This window comes from Labeo rohita, chromosome 20, assembly GCF_022985175.1.
Source record: "Labeo rohita strain BAU-BD-2019 chromosome 20, IGBB_LRoh.1.0, whole genome shotgun sequence".
Classification (NCBI taxonomy): Eukaryota; Metazoa; Chordata; class Actinopteri; order Cypriniformes; family Cyprinidae; genus Labeo; species Labeo rohita.
Window position 1 is genome coordinate 11,794,990 of NC_066888.1, and position 17,894 is coordinate 11,812,883.

The following is a 17,894-nucleotide window of genomic DNA, read 5'->3' on the forward strand; positions in this document are numbered from 1 at the left end:
TAACAATTCACTTGCAGTACTAAAATTAAGTTTAGTTTTCCATAGTTTCACTTAGCAAAAATTGAACAAAAAATGGACATTTGCTGGTAAACGGCAATAGCACTGGCTAATCTAATTGGGCAGAATTTTAATATAGATCCATCCCTACAAATGAGAATTGAGAGCAGCAGCAGAGGAAAAACATAATCAGTATAGTATGACGACTAAAAATCATGATGTAATGGAAGTAGTGGCAGATTCATTTCATGAAGACTTTTTCAGCTCTTACACAACAGCTGTTGTACGGCTTCAGAAAACTTGAAATATATTGCAAGAGTTGTGTGGATCACTTTAAAGTTACCTTTAAGGTGCTTTTGCAACCTTAGTAAAAACTGATTATTTTCTGATATTATGGTCATAAAACAACGCTTTTTGTTGTTTTTGTAACTCGACCGTTCTCATTTTTACTGCATGGAAAAGAGCAGCTTGAACACTCTACTAAACATCTGCTTCACTATTTCCCAAAAGTAGGAAAGTCAAGCTTGCAGTGACATTAGATTGGAATAAAAAGTGGTCATTTGCTTTTTTTTAGGGAACTATTCCTTTAAGTAGTCCCAAATTCCAGGCCTTCAGCTGGGACCACGCCATCAATCATAAACAGGAAATGCAAGAGATTTATCTGGAAGTACATCCTGTAACGTTAGAGCCACAGGAAACGGCTGGGAGAGGGAACAAAACAGCAGCACCATGTTCACACATGAGTCTGAGTGCTCAGAAACCGACACAAGCTGCAGCACACACTAACAATAGCCTGGCTTGATGATAACAGAAAAACTGCAAAAACCCCCAAAGATCTGAGTCATCATTAGACCCATGTGACGATCACAAAAAAAAAGCCTAGGGACTGAGAAGCGAGGGTTATTGAGGTCTTGGTGGCTGAGGAGGGGACAATGAACAGCACATTACATGCGGAGTGAAACACTATTTTTACGAAAGTCACTCCTTAGAGACGGTTCTGGTTTCCTGAGCCTTTCCTGGAAGCTGCACCGTCCTGCCCTGCTTCCTGTGCCACAACTGACATTCCTGACAGGAATCTACGGTAAGGAGGAGAAGCTGTTTGTAAAGAGCACTTCGTCTGCTCACATGTACGTCGTCTTCCCTGTTTTTGTCATCAACTAAGAGGCAGTAAGCATTACATGGAATCAAAACAGAACCAATTGATAAAGCCTGATTCAGGTTCTGAAATGATACATCCAATGATACATCCTATATTCTTTTGCTTATGGAACAGCTTGATTCTTAATACTGTGTCGTTACCTAAATGATCCACAGCTATGTTTTTTTTGTTTGTTTGTTTAGCGATAGTTGTTCACGAGTCCCTTGTTTGTCCTGAACAGTTAAACTGTCTGCAGAAAAATCCTTGAGGTCCCACAAATTCCTTGATTTTTCAGCATTTTGGTTTATTTGAACCCTTTCCAACAATGACTGTATGATTTTGAGATCCATCTTTTCACACTGAGGACAACTGAGGGACTCATATGCAACTAATACAGAAGGTTCAAACACTCACTGATGCTCCAGAAGGAAAAACGATGCATTAAGAGCCAGGGGTGAAAACTTTTGAACTGAATGAAGATGTGTATATTTTTCTTATTTTGCCTAAATATTATATTTTTGTCTTCATATTACTGCCCTTCAGAAGATACTTAAATGTTTCCCAAAAGACAAAAGAAGTTAAATTTACCCCGATCTCCAAATTCTTAATGCATTGTGTTTCCTTCTGGAGCATCAGTGAGTGTTTGAACCTTCTGTAATAGTTGCATATGAGTCCCTCAGTTCTCCTTAGTGTGAAACGATGGATCTCAAAAACATAGTCATTGTTGGAAAGGGTTCAAATACTCAAAAATGCTGAAAAAAACAAAAAAAAAAAACAAAGAATTTGTGGGACCTGAAGGATTTTTCTGAAGAACAGCAGACAGTTGAACTGCTCAGGACAAACAAGGGACTCATGAACAACTATCACTAAAAAAATTAAAAATAAAAACTGTGGATAATTCAGGCAACAACACATTATCAAGAATCAAGCATATGTAAACTTTTGAACAGTGATATTTTTATAAATTAAAATATTATTTTCTCTTGTGAACTATATGTAAACTAAATCTTTTATGTGAAATATCTTATTCAGGTCAGAAAAAAAACAACATACATTTTGTATGATCCCTCTTTTTTTGGTAAAATAATTAATATTTTGCAGATTCTGCAAGGTGTATGTAAACTTTTGACCTCATCTGATAATCTGTGTCGCCACATGATAAAATCAGTAATTTACTAAATCAGTAATTAATCTTTATAAAATGTAATTTTAAAAGGGATAGATCCTAAAAATGTCACAAAATGTATTCTTATAGCTTCATAAAATTAAGGTTGAACCACTGGACTATTTTAACGATGTCCTTACTACCTTTCTGGGCTTTGAAAGTTTCAGTTTCAGTGGGTCAGAAAGCTCTCAAAATATCCTCATCAAAATATGTTAATTTGTGTTCCTAAGATGAACAAAGGTCTTACGGGTTTGGAACGACAGGATGGTGAGTAATTAACCGACAGAGTTTTTAAACTATCCCTTTAATGTCTTTAATGACAGAAAGAACTACAACCCCATGTAGTATTGCAAATGCAATCAATATATCAACAAAACAGAACTGTTGCACTCTTTACTTCAATTATAATCATGCATGTAAACATGCTTTCTAATGATGCAAAACTGTGGTTCAGACCCAAATACAAGTGGGATAGCATTGGGACCAAAGTTGGCTTTGATTAAAGTGATCTAACCAAAAGAACACTATATAAGTACTCTCTCTCTTTTTTTTTCCTCCATAACATGGGACAGGTTTTTCCACTGAGAGCAATCAAATTCCATTGTGGTGCACAGGAGGAAGAGGAAAAGCGAAAAAAGGAAAATGTAGCAGTGATAGAAGACAGATTGCTTACGAAAAAGAAAAGTGCACTGTGCGTGTAGTGAATAGTCCAAGTGTTTTACTGCAGGAACGAGTAGCACATTCCCCTGTAAAACAAACGAGCCGTCTAAAATGCCTAGATTTGTGCCGGCCCAAGAATAGCAGTCCAACGCCAGGCCGAGATCCCCGAGGAATTGGCAGGGGGGGAAGAGCAGGGAAACTCGGATGAGAGGAAGGGGTTTGGTTTGCGGCTGCTGATAAGATGCTGGAGGAGGACATGAATACTTTGCTGATAGTTTGGGGTTTTCGTTGGACACACAAAACGGGTCATGAAAACAAAGCGTCGAAATACCAAAAACAAACCACACAATATGGCAAAGGCTGCAATGATTCAGAGGTGATTTCCCTGCACTTTTAAACATGCCAAAAAAGGCAGCGAGGGTTCACCCGGTTCCTCACCTCTCCGAAGGCTCCCCTGCCGATCACTTTGAGCATCTCGAAGTCGTCTCTGTGAAGGCGCATCTCCTTCACGGTGGTTGTGAATGGCTTCACTGTGAAGAGAGAAGGAGAGAATTAGTTATGATCTATATTTTGAAATGGACAATGGATGAAGATAAGATCGATGCACCAATATTAAAATGTTGGCAGATACAAATAAGCCAATAATTATAATATATATGCTGATACCGATTATTACAGATCAAGTAGACCGATAACTGATATTCTGAACCGATATTTATATGTCTGGTGTAAAAATGAAAATGAACGTCAAAATTAATAATAACAAGGGCTCTGACAAATGCTTTTAAATTATTTTAGCGGACAACTGGCTTTGAAAATGACCATAAAAAAATATCAATAACCATAAAAAATACTTAATATTGGTGCCGATAATCAGTTGAATTTGTAATAATGGCCAAAGTCAGAATTTGATACCATTTTATAGTCAAAAATGTAATGTCAAAATGAACAATAACAAGGTCTCTGACAAAAGCTCTTTAAATGCTTTTAAATTATTTTAATCGGCAAATCAGTTCTGAAAACGACCAATACCGATAACCATAAAAATGCTTAATATCGATGCCAATAATTGGTGGACCCTAAATTATTATAATATATAATTAGAATTTAAAATTATGGCCAAAATCTGAATTTCAAACCATTTTGTGGGAAAAAAAAAAAAAAAAAAAAAAAAAAAAAAAAAACACTGAAATAAAGATTTATCGTTTTAAATGCTACAAGTAAATTTAGTACAGAATAATAATGTGTAGTTTAAAAATTAATAATCCTTTTGAGATTGTATAAAGATTTTAAAGTGTTATTAAATTAGTGTTTTCAAAAGATTAACTTATCAGGAAAAGATGTGAGGAAAATCTGTACGCACAATTAATAAATACATTAATTTATGTAAATGTCTATGTAAATGTATTTCTTAATTTTTAATTTATGTACTCATGTAAATTTATTATGTATTTATGTAAATGTCTTCATGCAAATTTAAGTATAAAAATAATAAAAAAATATTTAAAAAAAATGGTAATTTACAATAATGTCTCATTTGTTAAAATTACTTAATGCATCAAGCAAGATGAAATAAAACTAATTTTATAGCATTTATTGTTTGTTAATGTTACAGTGACAGTACATTAAATAATGTTAACAGATACCTTATACAATTTTAATAATGCATTAGTACGTTTTTAACTTAACATTAAGATTAATAAATGCCTTATAAACATAGTTCATGTTAACAAATAGAGTTAATTATTGTTAACAAATGAAACCTTATTGCAAAGTGTTACAAATAAAATAAAAAAATAAAATAATATTAAATAAAATAAAACTGCTATGGTACTGATATAATAAAGTGATCTCAAAAGTAGCAATACAAGTATGTATTGTGCTACTGAAATGATGGATTTTGATCTTAATGTCACCACAAGCTGCGCTACCGTGACTCCATCAAATACAAGTCAAGAAACAATGTAACCTAAACAGCGTGCATTAAATTTCACGTTGTCAAACTGTCGTCCCTCCTGCTTTACGAGGCACCGCTGGGGGCCTGGCGAGCACCCAAGACACGGCTAAGCCAGCCTGAACGCCTCGCCATATGAGGACATACACCGAGTCTCATGTAGTTACAAAAGACATTTATCACTCAAAAGGGCTCTAAGCTCTAAACACACGGCAGGCCTGCGCCTCAGCCGTCAGATGGGACCGCACGCTCAGAGCTGCATGGAAAAAACATCATCTGCTTTTAATGAGAAGAGCCCTCAAAGTGGCCCAGCATCTATTGACAGCTTTATAGCCCAGCATGCACGAGGCCAGCGCACTGGTATGTCAGTCCCAAGACAGCAACAACAACAAAAAAAAACAAAAAAACAAGTCTGATATTATCATTTATTTAGGAAGCTACTAGTATTAACAGCATCACTGACAACAGAAGTTCATAATGTGGAGTCATAAACTGGTGGTGCACCACTGTGTATTTTAACCCACTGACCAAGCAAAGCGGTTCTCCCTGTCACCCATTCTCAGACGGGGCGCTGAGGGCCACTCAGGGAATATGTAACGCAAGTTATGTCATCTTCTGAAAATTAAGATGCATAACTTTTCAGCGTAAGAAACTTAGTTTGAATGTTCACCCACTGCCAACCATTAGATCCTCAAAATGCATACGCAAATAAAAAATAAACGGAAATATAGCCAAAAATAAAAAATAATGTTAATAAATAATGAAATAAATACAATTTTAAAAAGGATGACATGGAGGAATTGTTTATTTCTGCTTTGAAGTTTTAATTATTGCAAATAATGTTTACTGGCCCTATAGACTAGCATACACAATACTTTTAAAAGCACTCCTTGGGGACAAAAACTGCTTTTCATATTCAAAATTGTATGCTTTGTTTGTCATACATGTAATCTGATAATCCTCTCAGGCCCCCAAACATAATGAGGCATTTCTCTAAGTCTCCAGGTCCATGTATTCTCAATTACAATAAACTCTCATCGCTCACATACTAAATGATTATGGCAACATCAGAACACCAGCTGCAAGACTGAAAATATGAAAACAAGCTGCTAGAAAAGTTCCTGTGGCCAACAGAAACAAAGAGGCAAAAGTGGAAAAGTGAAACTATGAAGTCTGGAGTCAATAAGATTTTTTTTTTTTTTTTTAATACATTTATTCACAATGGACACATAAAATTGATCAACAGTGACAGTAGACATTTATAATGTTACAAACGATTTATATTTCAAATAAAAGCTTTTTTTTTTTTTTTTTTTAATAACTTTCTTATCTAAATTACTTTACTCCATTTTATTCTTTCCCAAATTCCATTTGATTTCTTTTTTCTGGATTTTTTTTTTATATTTAAATTTTTCTCGACTCTGTTTTAAGGGTTAAATTAAAAAATACATACATAAATCAAAAAGCATGTCTAATTAATTGAAATAATGAAACTTACACAATTTAACAGCAATTTATTAAATGTTAACAAAAACAACAGTAAGGCCCTATCAAAATCAGATTTTCTTTCTTGTTTTCTATACATTTCTGGATTCCATCTTTAATGGTTTCATGAAAATGTAATAAATCAAAAGCATCTCTAATTAACTGATTTTAGAAAAAATAAAAATTTTTAGAAAAATACTGTGTTGTGTATTTACATTTTTCTGGTTAATTCTGGTAAATAATTTTTCTGGTCAATATTCCTTGAAGAGTGTTTTAATAATAATTTTATTCTTAGCATTAGTACTACCATAGGGCCCTATGAAATCTGTTTTATTTTTTCCCAAATTTTGTTGTACTCCTTTTTAATGGTTAAATGTTTTAAACAATTAAATGTTATTAATCAAAAAGCATGTTTAATTAATTAAAATCATGAACCTTAATTTAACATTTTTTTTTTTTTTTTTAAGTTTAACAAAAATGATATTTTTAGGGCCCTGTGAAATGTTGTTTTTTTTGCCCACCTTAGGTTTTATTGTTATCAAATTCTGTGTTCTAGCATGTCTAATTATTTGAATGCATAAAAACAAGTTTCATTTATTCTTACAATAGCCTTGTAAAGTGTTTATTTTTCTCAGAAATGTATCAAATGTTTCAAAAGGCATAAAGAATTAATTTCATTTATCTTTTAATTGATGAAAATAAACAAGTTACAGAGTAAATTCCATTTTTATGACTGGATTCCGTGATTCTATCTGCATTTCCTGTCTCGCAGAAATCATAGGGGCCTACTTTCTAATTAGCAACAAATCCTGACAAAAATGTATCACAGTTTCCAAAAAATATTAAGCAGCAAAACTGTTTTTCAGATTGCTAATAAGAAAAAATTCTTGAACAGCAAATTCAGCATATGAGAAAGATTTCTGAAAGATCATGTGACACTGACGACTCAAGTAATGATGCTGAAAATTCAGCTTTGACGTCTCAGAATTAAATAATGTATTTTTTAAAATCTATTCAAATAGAAAAATATATTAGATTGTGTATAGATAGATACTGCTGTAAATATATAAATGACAATTTTGGCCCATCCCTAAGAGTTTTTGTGTAAGTGCATCTGCCTGTCACGCTGCTTCACTTCCTGCATCCAGTAGAGTTTTGCGGTTAGCATGCACGCTCCATTAGGCGTGACACTGGAGCCCTGTGCACAAAGATTAGACTGTGATGGATGAAGCAGTGAAGCATCCTCCTCACTCTATACAGACAGCGTAACACTCACTGTAACCGCTCCTCTCCTCTCATTAATACCTTCACACACATCATCTAACGATGTCTTCATGGAGGACACGCCTGACCTGACATATAAAAGCTTCAGCTTTATGAGTTTAAAATAGACTGCATTATCCCATGGGTGTCAAAGCGGAGCATCTCCAATCAATATGACACAATTAAATATTTAACAATGATGACGGGTCACAGCAAAACTAACGCCAAATAAAAATGCCCTGCCCTATTTTATGTGAGGTTGGTTTCATTTCCATTTGATGACTACATTAGTTAATGTGACAACAAAAAATACTTCTAGGGCCCTATGATTTACACGATGTGGAAAACGTAGACGGAATTGCTAAATGGAATTTACAGTATAATTTGGAATGTCATGGAGTTTGCCAAATTTTGGATGAATAAATCAACAGTTAAATCAAATTAAATCAAACCATGATTTTGGCTAGTGTCTGTAAATATTAAGCCAGAAAAACACTATTTAAATATGAATCCTGCATGTTCTGAGTGTCTCTGTGTAAATGAATGGCACATTAATAAACAAATTATGGCTGTCAAACGAATAATCGCGATTAATCGCATACAAAATAAAAGTTTGAGTTTGCCTCATATGTGTGTGTGTACTGTGTGTAATTATTATGTATATATAAATACAAACACATTCATGTATATATTTAAGAAATATTAACAAGTGTATTTATTATAATTTTTATATATTTATATCACACATAAAATATTTTGTACATGAATAACATTTCTCTTAAATATATACATTAATTTGTGTGTATTAATATATACATAATTACACACAGTACACACACATATATATTAGGTAAACTCAAACTTTTATGTTATAAGCAATTAATCGTGATTAATCGTTTGACAGCCATTATATAAATACACAAATATAGTCTTTTTTTTTTATTTAGCAGAAAAATGTAAATACACAACACTGTATTTCTGAAAAAAAAAGAAAGAAAATAAGTAAATAAGAAAAAAAACAAAAAAAACCAATTAATTACAGATGGTTCTTATTATTACAATTTAATGAAACCATTAAAATTGAATCCAGAAATTCAAAGGAAAACACAGAACTTGGTAAAAATAAAACTGAATCTGAGTAAAAAACAAATAAATAAAACCTAAAAATGTCATTTTTGTTAAAACTTTTAATAAATCGCTGTTAAATAGTGTCAATTTCATGATTTCAATCAATTAGACGCGTTTTGATTAATAAAATCTTATATAACCGTTTAGTAAAATTAAAATAGAAATAACGGAATCCAGAAAAATAAAAATAGAAAAAACAGAACACAGAAAAATACTTATTTCATAGGGCCCTATACATCTAAAGCATTTAGTAATCTTAGTTTGCCGATTTAAACATTTACAAATACATTACAATCAAAAGTTGTATCTGGTAACATTATTTTGCATTTCCTTATTTACTATAGTAATGACAATAAATTGACAGTAAAAGTACAAGCCTAACCCTAAACTGAAAGTCAGTACATGTTAATTATTATTATTATTACTCAGTACTTATGTGTAATTACACTATAATTGGGCCAAATGGTTTTTGTATTTTTACAACTGTTTGATAAACACTGTAACAAATGCATTGCTAGCTGTTAGTTGTCATTGTTAGTCAATGCATTAACTAATTAAAGTTATCTAGTGCGACCTTACTTACAGAAAAACAAACTGTGGCAAAACAATTTTCAGAAATTGCTTGTAAATTTCACAAATAATTACAAAGAAATCGCATGAACACACTGAATTAAATGTGAAATTGTGAATTAGAAAAACTGAAACAATATTTTCTTGCAAAAGATACTTCAATAACATAACTTCGATTTTTTTCTTGTCACAGTGCTTGTTTAAAGCTGCAGTTCATATCTTTTGGTTCAGCGGTTAATAAAAAGAACTGTATGTGTCTTGAGGAAGAACATTGTAGCCAAAGCTACTTCTCTCCATTTACGTCTATGACGAATCACGCAGGTGCTGCGCTACTCCGCACCAGAGCCAGTCTAAAACAGTCCGAATATAAAAACGTATCATAGGTGTGCTGTAGTGATACAGGATAAGCCAAAAACATGGTTTGGAAAATGGATTCATGATGTACTTATATAAATTCTGTCAGTTTTGAGACAAAAAAAAAAAAAGTTACTGCAGCTTTAAGGCAAGTCCAGTTTGCAAAGGTGGTTTAATTGTCATTAAAGCATCACATTTTTTCCCCCTCACACAAATAATAGTAATCATTTCCACAAAAAGATGCTTACAGCACCAAGGACATTAATCTTCATTTACAGCTGAGTTGATTTATTGCGTCAATCTGAGGAATCAGACCACTACGTTGGCGTAGCATAGAGCCACTCGCTTTCAAACAAACAGCGATCTGAATGACTGTGGCTCTCTGGGTGGAAATTTTCCCAACAGCACGCCTCTGTAAGCATACAAGCGTACGATACCAAAGCAGTCGGAACAGATGACCAACAGGACAATATTAGTTTTACATTCACAACTAACTGAGTCATTCATCGAAGTGATTTTTCACAACTGAGGAGATGAGAAGACTATTGTTCAGAGTGAGCCATAGGGAGCGGGACGCTTTTCTTCCAGCTCGGGATAACAGAGCCCACACTGTTCTGCCATACTCACCAGGTCACAACACAGAGCTAGAGAGGCCACACTATGATCAGGGGACAAGAAAATGTTTATTACTAAACCATTATGCAACACCAAATAAATGTTAGAGCATAAGAGAGAGAAAGAACAGAAGAATCAAGAATGCGTTGCCTGAAATAAATTGCGTTCTTGGATGCAATGAAAGAGTTTGTACATCTGTATGAAAACAAATTAATATCTGTGGGTGATCTGGAAAGCTTTTTATTTCCTCTTCCTTTGACTAGATAGGTTTTTTATTCTCTTAGAAATAAACATTTCTAATAACCTATAATTCAATGCTTGAGCATATTTCGCAAAGTAGACTAAACCTAATATGTATAAAATAAGTAGGCCAATATTATCACAAATAACGCCATGTGGTATAATTTAACTGAATTATATCATTAAATATTTTTATTAAAAGATGAAGTATGCAATTTTCCATTGTTAAAAATACCAGTAGACTCCGCACAGCAGTTTTAAAATAGAGTAATATTACACAAAGTACAATTCAAATAGGGCTGGATGATATGACCTAAAATCAAAATCTCAATTTGAACGTTTTACCTCGATTACGATTAATGAACGTCTTTTTTATTATTTGATTTATTTATTTATTTAGCCCTCCAAGTTATAGATGTGAATCTGCCTCATGATCATTGTTGCATGTGATTTTCCTCTCAGGGATCTTATCCTGCGCAATTATTTACGCTAGGTTCTTACTGGCCATTCAGACAGAACACACCTTAGTGTTTAAAACACAAGACGCAGTCTTGCTGTCGAATACAAAAGTAGCCATGCCAGCCTGCTACTGTAAACAAAAGCTTGGAACACTTGCCCCGCCTCTGTGGTCGTCTGATTGGTCCACTGCTTTGGAACTGACAATGATAAGCGGCGCTGCGTGTTAAAATTTAAATTCTGTTCACTTGGCACGGCGTCTTAAACGTGCCACTCATGTGTGAGACGCTGTAAAAACATGTAAGCGAAACATATAGCGCCGACTACACACACGCTATGTTTTTAATGGGAAAGCATTAACAGGATTAACAGGAGAAAAAAACGAAATAACCGACATGGAAAATTACGTCGGTTAGTGGTTCTGAATTTCGGTTTTGATTACTTCGATTAATCATCCAGCCCTAAATTTGTGGTCATTAAGATTCTATGTGAAATCTAAAAAGACTTCTGTTTCAAATAAATGCTGTTCTTTTGAACTTTCTCTTCATTAAAACATCCACATTCCTGAAAAAAGCACATCACGCTTTCCAAAAAACATCAAGCCGCACAACTGTTTTCAACACTTACAATTACGAATGTTTCTTGAACACCAAATCAGCATTTTAGAATGATTTCTTAAGGATCAGGTCATACTGAAGACTGGAGTAATGAAAACTGAGCTTTGCCATTACATAAATTAATTACATTTTAAAATATATTCACATAGTTTTTTTTTAAACTGTAATAATATTTTGCTCATTTTTATGTTTTTACTTTCATTTTATTTTTGATTAATAAATTCAGCCTTGGTGAGCATGCAAGACTTCTTTAAAAAAAAAACAAAAAAACTATAATATCCACTGATCAAAACTTTTAAACAGCAGAAGCAGTAAAGTGTTCAAAGATAAACCGAAATTTCAGATGCCGAAAATTATCAAGGATATTCATTCTTTCAGACTAAAAACAAAAATGCCATTTTCGGCTGAAAGAGTACAGGTTCTTGCTTGGGGTGTGCGATAATGTCAAAAAATATATATATTTTCTCGATATTTTCTGGAACTTTGTTGATGACAATTACGGAAAAAGAGTGAAAAATGTACTTTAAATATAAACCTGAAATCACCTTTAGGTGACAGCAGATCCCTGCAGTCAAATCACTGCAGTCACTGAGTCATTCATTCAATAGATTCACTCAAACGGCTGATCGATTCAGTAACGAAACACCGTTGTGTGTGAGGCAAAACAGTTCTGCTGTTTGTTTGAAACTATTTTTGTAGACAAAACAGAGCAAAAACGGAGCACACCGAGTCCAAAATTTTCTTATGACAGATAAAAGTTTTGGAGGCAGTGTAAAAGTGACTGGCAACATGAAATCATATTTATTTTTTAACATGCGAAAATTAGATTAGATGATTAAATTAGATGATTAGATTAACTTTGGTGGAGTTAAACTTGAAAAATTGTTTCAGCGGTTGAAACAAGATACAATGTTCATTCATGTTTATTTCACGCTGTAACTAGTAAAGAGGAAGAGATGAACGGTTCATATGCCACTTGAACTGAGGCGCTACAGCGATCTGTCACAACACATTAAAGAGCCACAAAACTGTATTGCTTACATTTCTTACAAAATGACAATTTGAAAGCTGAGACTTTTCATACCTAAAGTAACCTGCTCTGTCATGTCTGTTGGTGTGTTGTCAGTGTCCTCTTTGCAATATTTTTTTCACTGACGTGTTGCATGAGAGAGTAATTGCTAGTCAGACATAGCAACAGTAACACAGGGGGTGGGTTTTTGAATGAAAATTCAGTATCATTAAAATGATTGAGTTAAAATTAAAAAGTCTTACAAAACTACTCTACATTATAAAATAATAAATGTAGTGTCAAAGCATGACACTTGAAAATGACAGACTTTGAGACCCTGATCGGCCCTGGAGCTCGAAGTGCTGCTCTAGACACTTATTCTCCCTAGTAACACATCTTTTATTTATTAATCGGCCTGGTGCGCATCTTAACAAGTGTGCCATAGATTAGCATATCTAAAACAAGGTAAAACCTAAGATTCTCACGATTAATGCAGTATGACTGGTCTAAAAAAATTATAAAATAATCCAGCATCTCGTCTAAATGTCAGGTCTGGTATTTCTGTGCAGGTTGATAACATTTAAAAGCAGTGCACCAGTCAGTGAGTATACATAATGCATTCCTCAGAAATCTTAAGCCTGTGCGCCACAGCACCGCTAAGCGTTTAGCTGCTCCTGAAGATGAATCTTTATCCAGTGAGTAACAAGCATATTCACTGAGACCGCAGACAGGAGCCGGGGAGCAGAAAATGGAGGTTGTTATCATCACAAGGCGCAAAAGTCCCCCCGACAGTGTCTCGTGAGATTCAGAGCACAGCGATTCTGAGCTACAGATCCACAGCTACAGATGATCGCTGCTAACTCATCTTTCATTCAAAGAAAAACTAGGTCAAATGCTTAAAATGCAAGAGCAAGTCTGTGCCGTAGCTTTGAACAAGCATTTAAGGAATGATCACCGGGGGACACATTAAAAATCCAAACTAGACTTTAATGGAACACAATTGCAGCCTGAGAGCGAGAACAGCCGTTGGCACAACAGTGATTTTCCAAGTGGGTTCATGACTTTAACTCTGATCAATTGGACTGAATGAGAGACGTTTACAGTAATCCTCTGCTCAAGCCACTTGGCCAAGGACGTGGCTGAACTTCAAAGACCTTTCCTGGATCATGCTCTGGCAATGGCATGATAGCAACTGTAGTACCAGTGTAAACTTTCACTGGACAAGCCTGAAAGTTTCCATTGCTGCATTATGACCGCTTTGAACTACGATCACGCTGGATCATTTCAATTAAAACTAAAAATAGAAAAATGGGTAATCAAGAAGCCATTGGTTAAAAAGCCTTCTAGATTACGCTAAAGAAAAAAAAAAAAAAAAAAAAAAAAAAAGGGAAATTAATGTGTCTGGGACACTAGGGGTGCACTGAAATTACATGTAGGGATTAACCAAAATTTTGGCCACTGGAAAATTATCAGCCAAAAATGGCATTTTCAGTTTTGGGCCAATAAATGTCCAAAAATATGAGCCGAAAATATATGGTGCCGCACCACTACCCTCTTGTGACACTATGCCCTGCTCACATGTTCTGATAATAACAGCTTTGTAGGACTATATAATATTTGAATAGTTAGTCTGAAAAAACAAAAAACAAAAAACAAAAAGTGAAATCTGATTCTCACGCCTAGAACTAAATAAAAATAAAATCTATTGATATTTAATATTAATTATTAATCATTTCCTGTCCAATTTTATTGTCTTACTTTCAATAAAAGTGTGGTTATTCTATTGGCTTGTATTTTTTTTTTTTAATTCTGTACCATTAAAATTATTGAGTTAAAATTTATATTATATTATATTATATATAGTAAAATAATTAATTATTACAATGGATTTTTTGTTTCAGTTTTCGGCCAAATGCAACCAGAATTTTCGTCCCTGTATTTTCAGTTTGGTGCATCCCTAATTAGAGGTAAGATGATAATTAATAAAATTATCATTTAAAAAAAAAACTGTAAATTTTGTGACAAGTGAGTCGCTACAAATCATGTAAAAGTGATCAATTTATTATTACAATTTACGATCCTTCAGAAATCATACTAATACGTGATTTTCCGCTCAATAAACATTATCAAATGTTGAAAACAGGTGTGCTGCTTAATATTTGTGGGGACTGATATTCAACTTTAGTATTTTTACAAGGATTCTTTGCAACGTTATGCTCATTAACACACAGCTAAGACTGACACAGAAGAGAAAAAAATTGTTTTTGTTTCGTTTTCTTTGTGGACAAAAAGAATTAAGGTTGAACCACTGTCGTGACATGGACTATTTTAACGATGTCCTTACTGTCTTTCTTGGTCTTGAACATGTCAGTTGCATTGCTGTCGGGAGGGTCAGAAAGCTCTCTGATTTCTTCAAAACTATCTTAATTCTGTTCCAAAGACGAACAAACTCACAAAGGGTGAGTAATTAAAAAATGAATTTTCATTTTTGAGTAAACTATCCCTTTAAAAAATACATGAAGACCAACATATGATCTCTGACAATTCTTGGAGGACTCACTATGGTGTTGTCAATATCATGAAGAGTGCCCTATTGATGGGCTCAATCAGTGAGCAAGCCCGACCGCCACTAAATGGCCTATTAAACATTGATGAGGAAGTCATCCGGGAGACATCCGTGGCTGCTGGACAGTTTGGCTGGTCGCAGGAGGTAAAAGCATCAGGGCCTCGCCCCGGGTTAATCCATTATCCTGCACCAGCTGCCACACGCTCCCAGCCCCCACCAAAACAGCCATTTACTGGCAGCTTCCTGCTGAGAGACTCACCGCCGCGCAGACCGGTGCTGGACACGTGGCTGGATCATCACACCAGCTCACCTAGTTGTGAGACAAGTTAGCTGCCAGAGAGGTTAACATGGGGTTACGAACAACATCTCCTTCAATACTGCCTTCAAGGGAATCGTAGATTTCCTCGTATAGTATTTCAGAAAAAAGAAATCTTAACATTAGGCTTGTCTTTCAGGATCAGATTTTCTCAGACAAATGGTTACAGACGTAGCCTGTAGAAACCCTTCACTAAGACCACCTGTTTATTAAACTCTTTTAACCCATATGTTCATGTAGTTTGAGATGAAACAGAGGGCAAGGTTTAGAAAACACTTTAGAAAAAAAAATTAAAGACATAAGTGATGAGAAATGGCTGTAAAACAGCTGTTCTCACCACATTATCTTTAACAATTTCCTTAATTAAGACGTGTTTAGAAGAGAAAAAAAGTATGTATAAACATTTTAAACATTTTTCTAACTATATGAGCATTTATCATTTTTATGCCTCATACACATATTTGTGTTTTTTACTCATCATATGCTTCCTCCAGTAAAAGCCGTGTGAAATCTTACACTTGTGATAACACGTTGATGCTTTTTTATGCTTATAATCATAATCTATTCAAAATCCACACTTGATCTTACATTTAGCATCTGCTGTCTCTGTTAACTGCTTAGGTCAAGCACAGATTTCTGCTAAACATAACAAAAACAACTTCCCCTTATCATGATCTAGCCCACAACTTCTCCTTCTGTGGGTTAAAATAAGCTAATATGAGACTGGGAAGGCTCAATATAACTATGATTTTCATCATCCTTCCTCAGAGGAGCTGCCAGATCCATGTACAGTACATAGAGTCATGAACCTAAAATAATAACTTCAACCAGATGTATTGATGTCACTTTAGGGTGTATTGAATGTACATTAAAGATTCATGCAGTGCAGATGTGTGAATCACAGCAATAAAACAAAGCCTTTTGATCTTGAACTCCACACTGCACAAGTTAAAAAAAACAACAACAACTATTAACTATTATTCAGTTAATGTTGCATTAACAAATCAATAATCAACAACGAAAAGAGCTAGTGCTGTCACTAAAGATTAGTTTGGTAATCGAGTAGTCAGTCAATTATTCTGATGATTAATCGAGTACTCAGATAATTACATACATTTTTTGTAGTAATAAAAATAGACCTAAGTGAACAATAGCCTTTATAATGACTTAAAATACATATAACAGCAATGAGGCAATAATAATTAGTTTAAATAAAGTATCAAAAGCAAGTAATCATATGGTTTTATTAAACAAAACTGTTAAAATACCTACCTGATCTCATGACGAAAACATACCTCTGGGAACTTTTTTCACGGGACACAAAATATGTAAGTATATATTTTAATGTAAGTACATATCACTGCAGTTTCCAACAGAAATTAACACTAGAGGCGGTAAAACAGCAAGCAGTTGTGATTGTTTTCGTGCACAGTTATAATTACAGCTTCACGTGTTGTGCTTTCCGGACGTAACGAGCTTGCTCGGTAGCTCAGCCGGCACGGAATTGGACTTAGAATGTGGAACCCTTGGGCATGAATTTTGTAAAAACATGACTCGCAATGAAAGAGCTTAAAGATGAGATATCGAAAAAAACAAGCTAAAATGACATGCTTGCGATTGCATTTTTTCATCACATTCGCTTATGTCCATACTATAGGGTAGGTTTAGGTATAGTACAGATGGTACGTTTTAAAAAGTCACAGAGCATTAGACTTACAACTTACTCAACGGACATTTCAAGTTCTACAAAACCAATCACAGAAAAAAGTACCATATGTACATTCATCTGTTTCAGGAAGGAAAAAAAAGCACCATCCAGTGGACATTTTCACACTGAATGTGTCACGAAACGCACATGGCGGTATGCATTGCGCATTTGGAGAAAATGTTCCCAGAGGTTAGTTTTCATCATGAGACCAAATTGGTAATTTTTTTTTAATATGTTCTCATCAAAACGTGTGAACTCAGAGCGAGGGTTGAAATGTTTATTTTGAAATTGCGACAAACAGTTAGCATATTGAGATAGACACTGATGTATTTTCCTGTATTTGAGTAGGTTTATACATGATTTACCTTACAAATCTGATGAAATGGCGCAAGTTGTGTCCCAGATGAACATTATAATAAACCCAAACTCACAACAATATGCAGAAATAAGGTTTGAGATGCTCCACATGTAAACAGTTTCTGCGGAGCAGCGTTTACTGCGAACAGAATGTAAACTAAAGAATGTAAATCGCAGATATTTATTTAATCGAATAGTAGCTTTTGTGAATTCACAAAAGCATTGTGATTAATTAAGATTTTTAAATGGGTTTATTATATCATGCAGCCTTGGAAAATAATGCGTTATATTTCTTG

The 17,894-nt window shown here is 34.3% G+C and overlaps 1 protein-coding gene across 4 annotated transcripts in view; it reads right to left on the bottom strand.

Annotated features, from left to right (window-relative positions):
- The window catches only part of cdc42bpb (CDC42 binding protein kinase beta (DMPK-like)), a 90,180-nt gene that overhangs the window by 59,472 nt on the left and 12,814 nt on the right, over positions 1 to 17,894 (bottom strand). For all 4 annotated transcript variants that reach the window (XM_051137991.1, XM_051137992.1, XM_051137990.1 and 1 more), the window contains exon 2: positions 3,399 to 3,490. In XM_051137991.1, the coding sequence (XP_050993948.1) occupies positions 3,399 to 3,490 (92 nt within the window). The remainder of the gene's footprint in view (positions 1 to 3,398; positions 3,491 to 17,894) is intronic.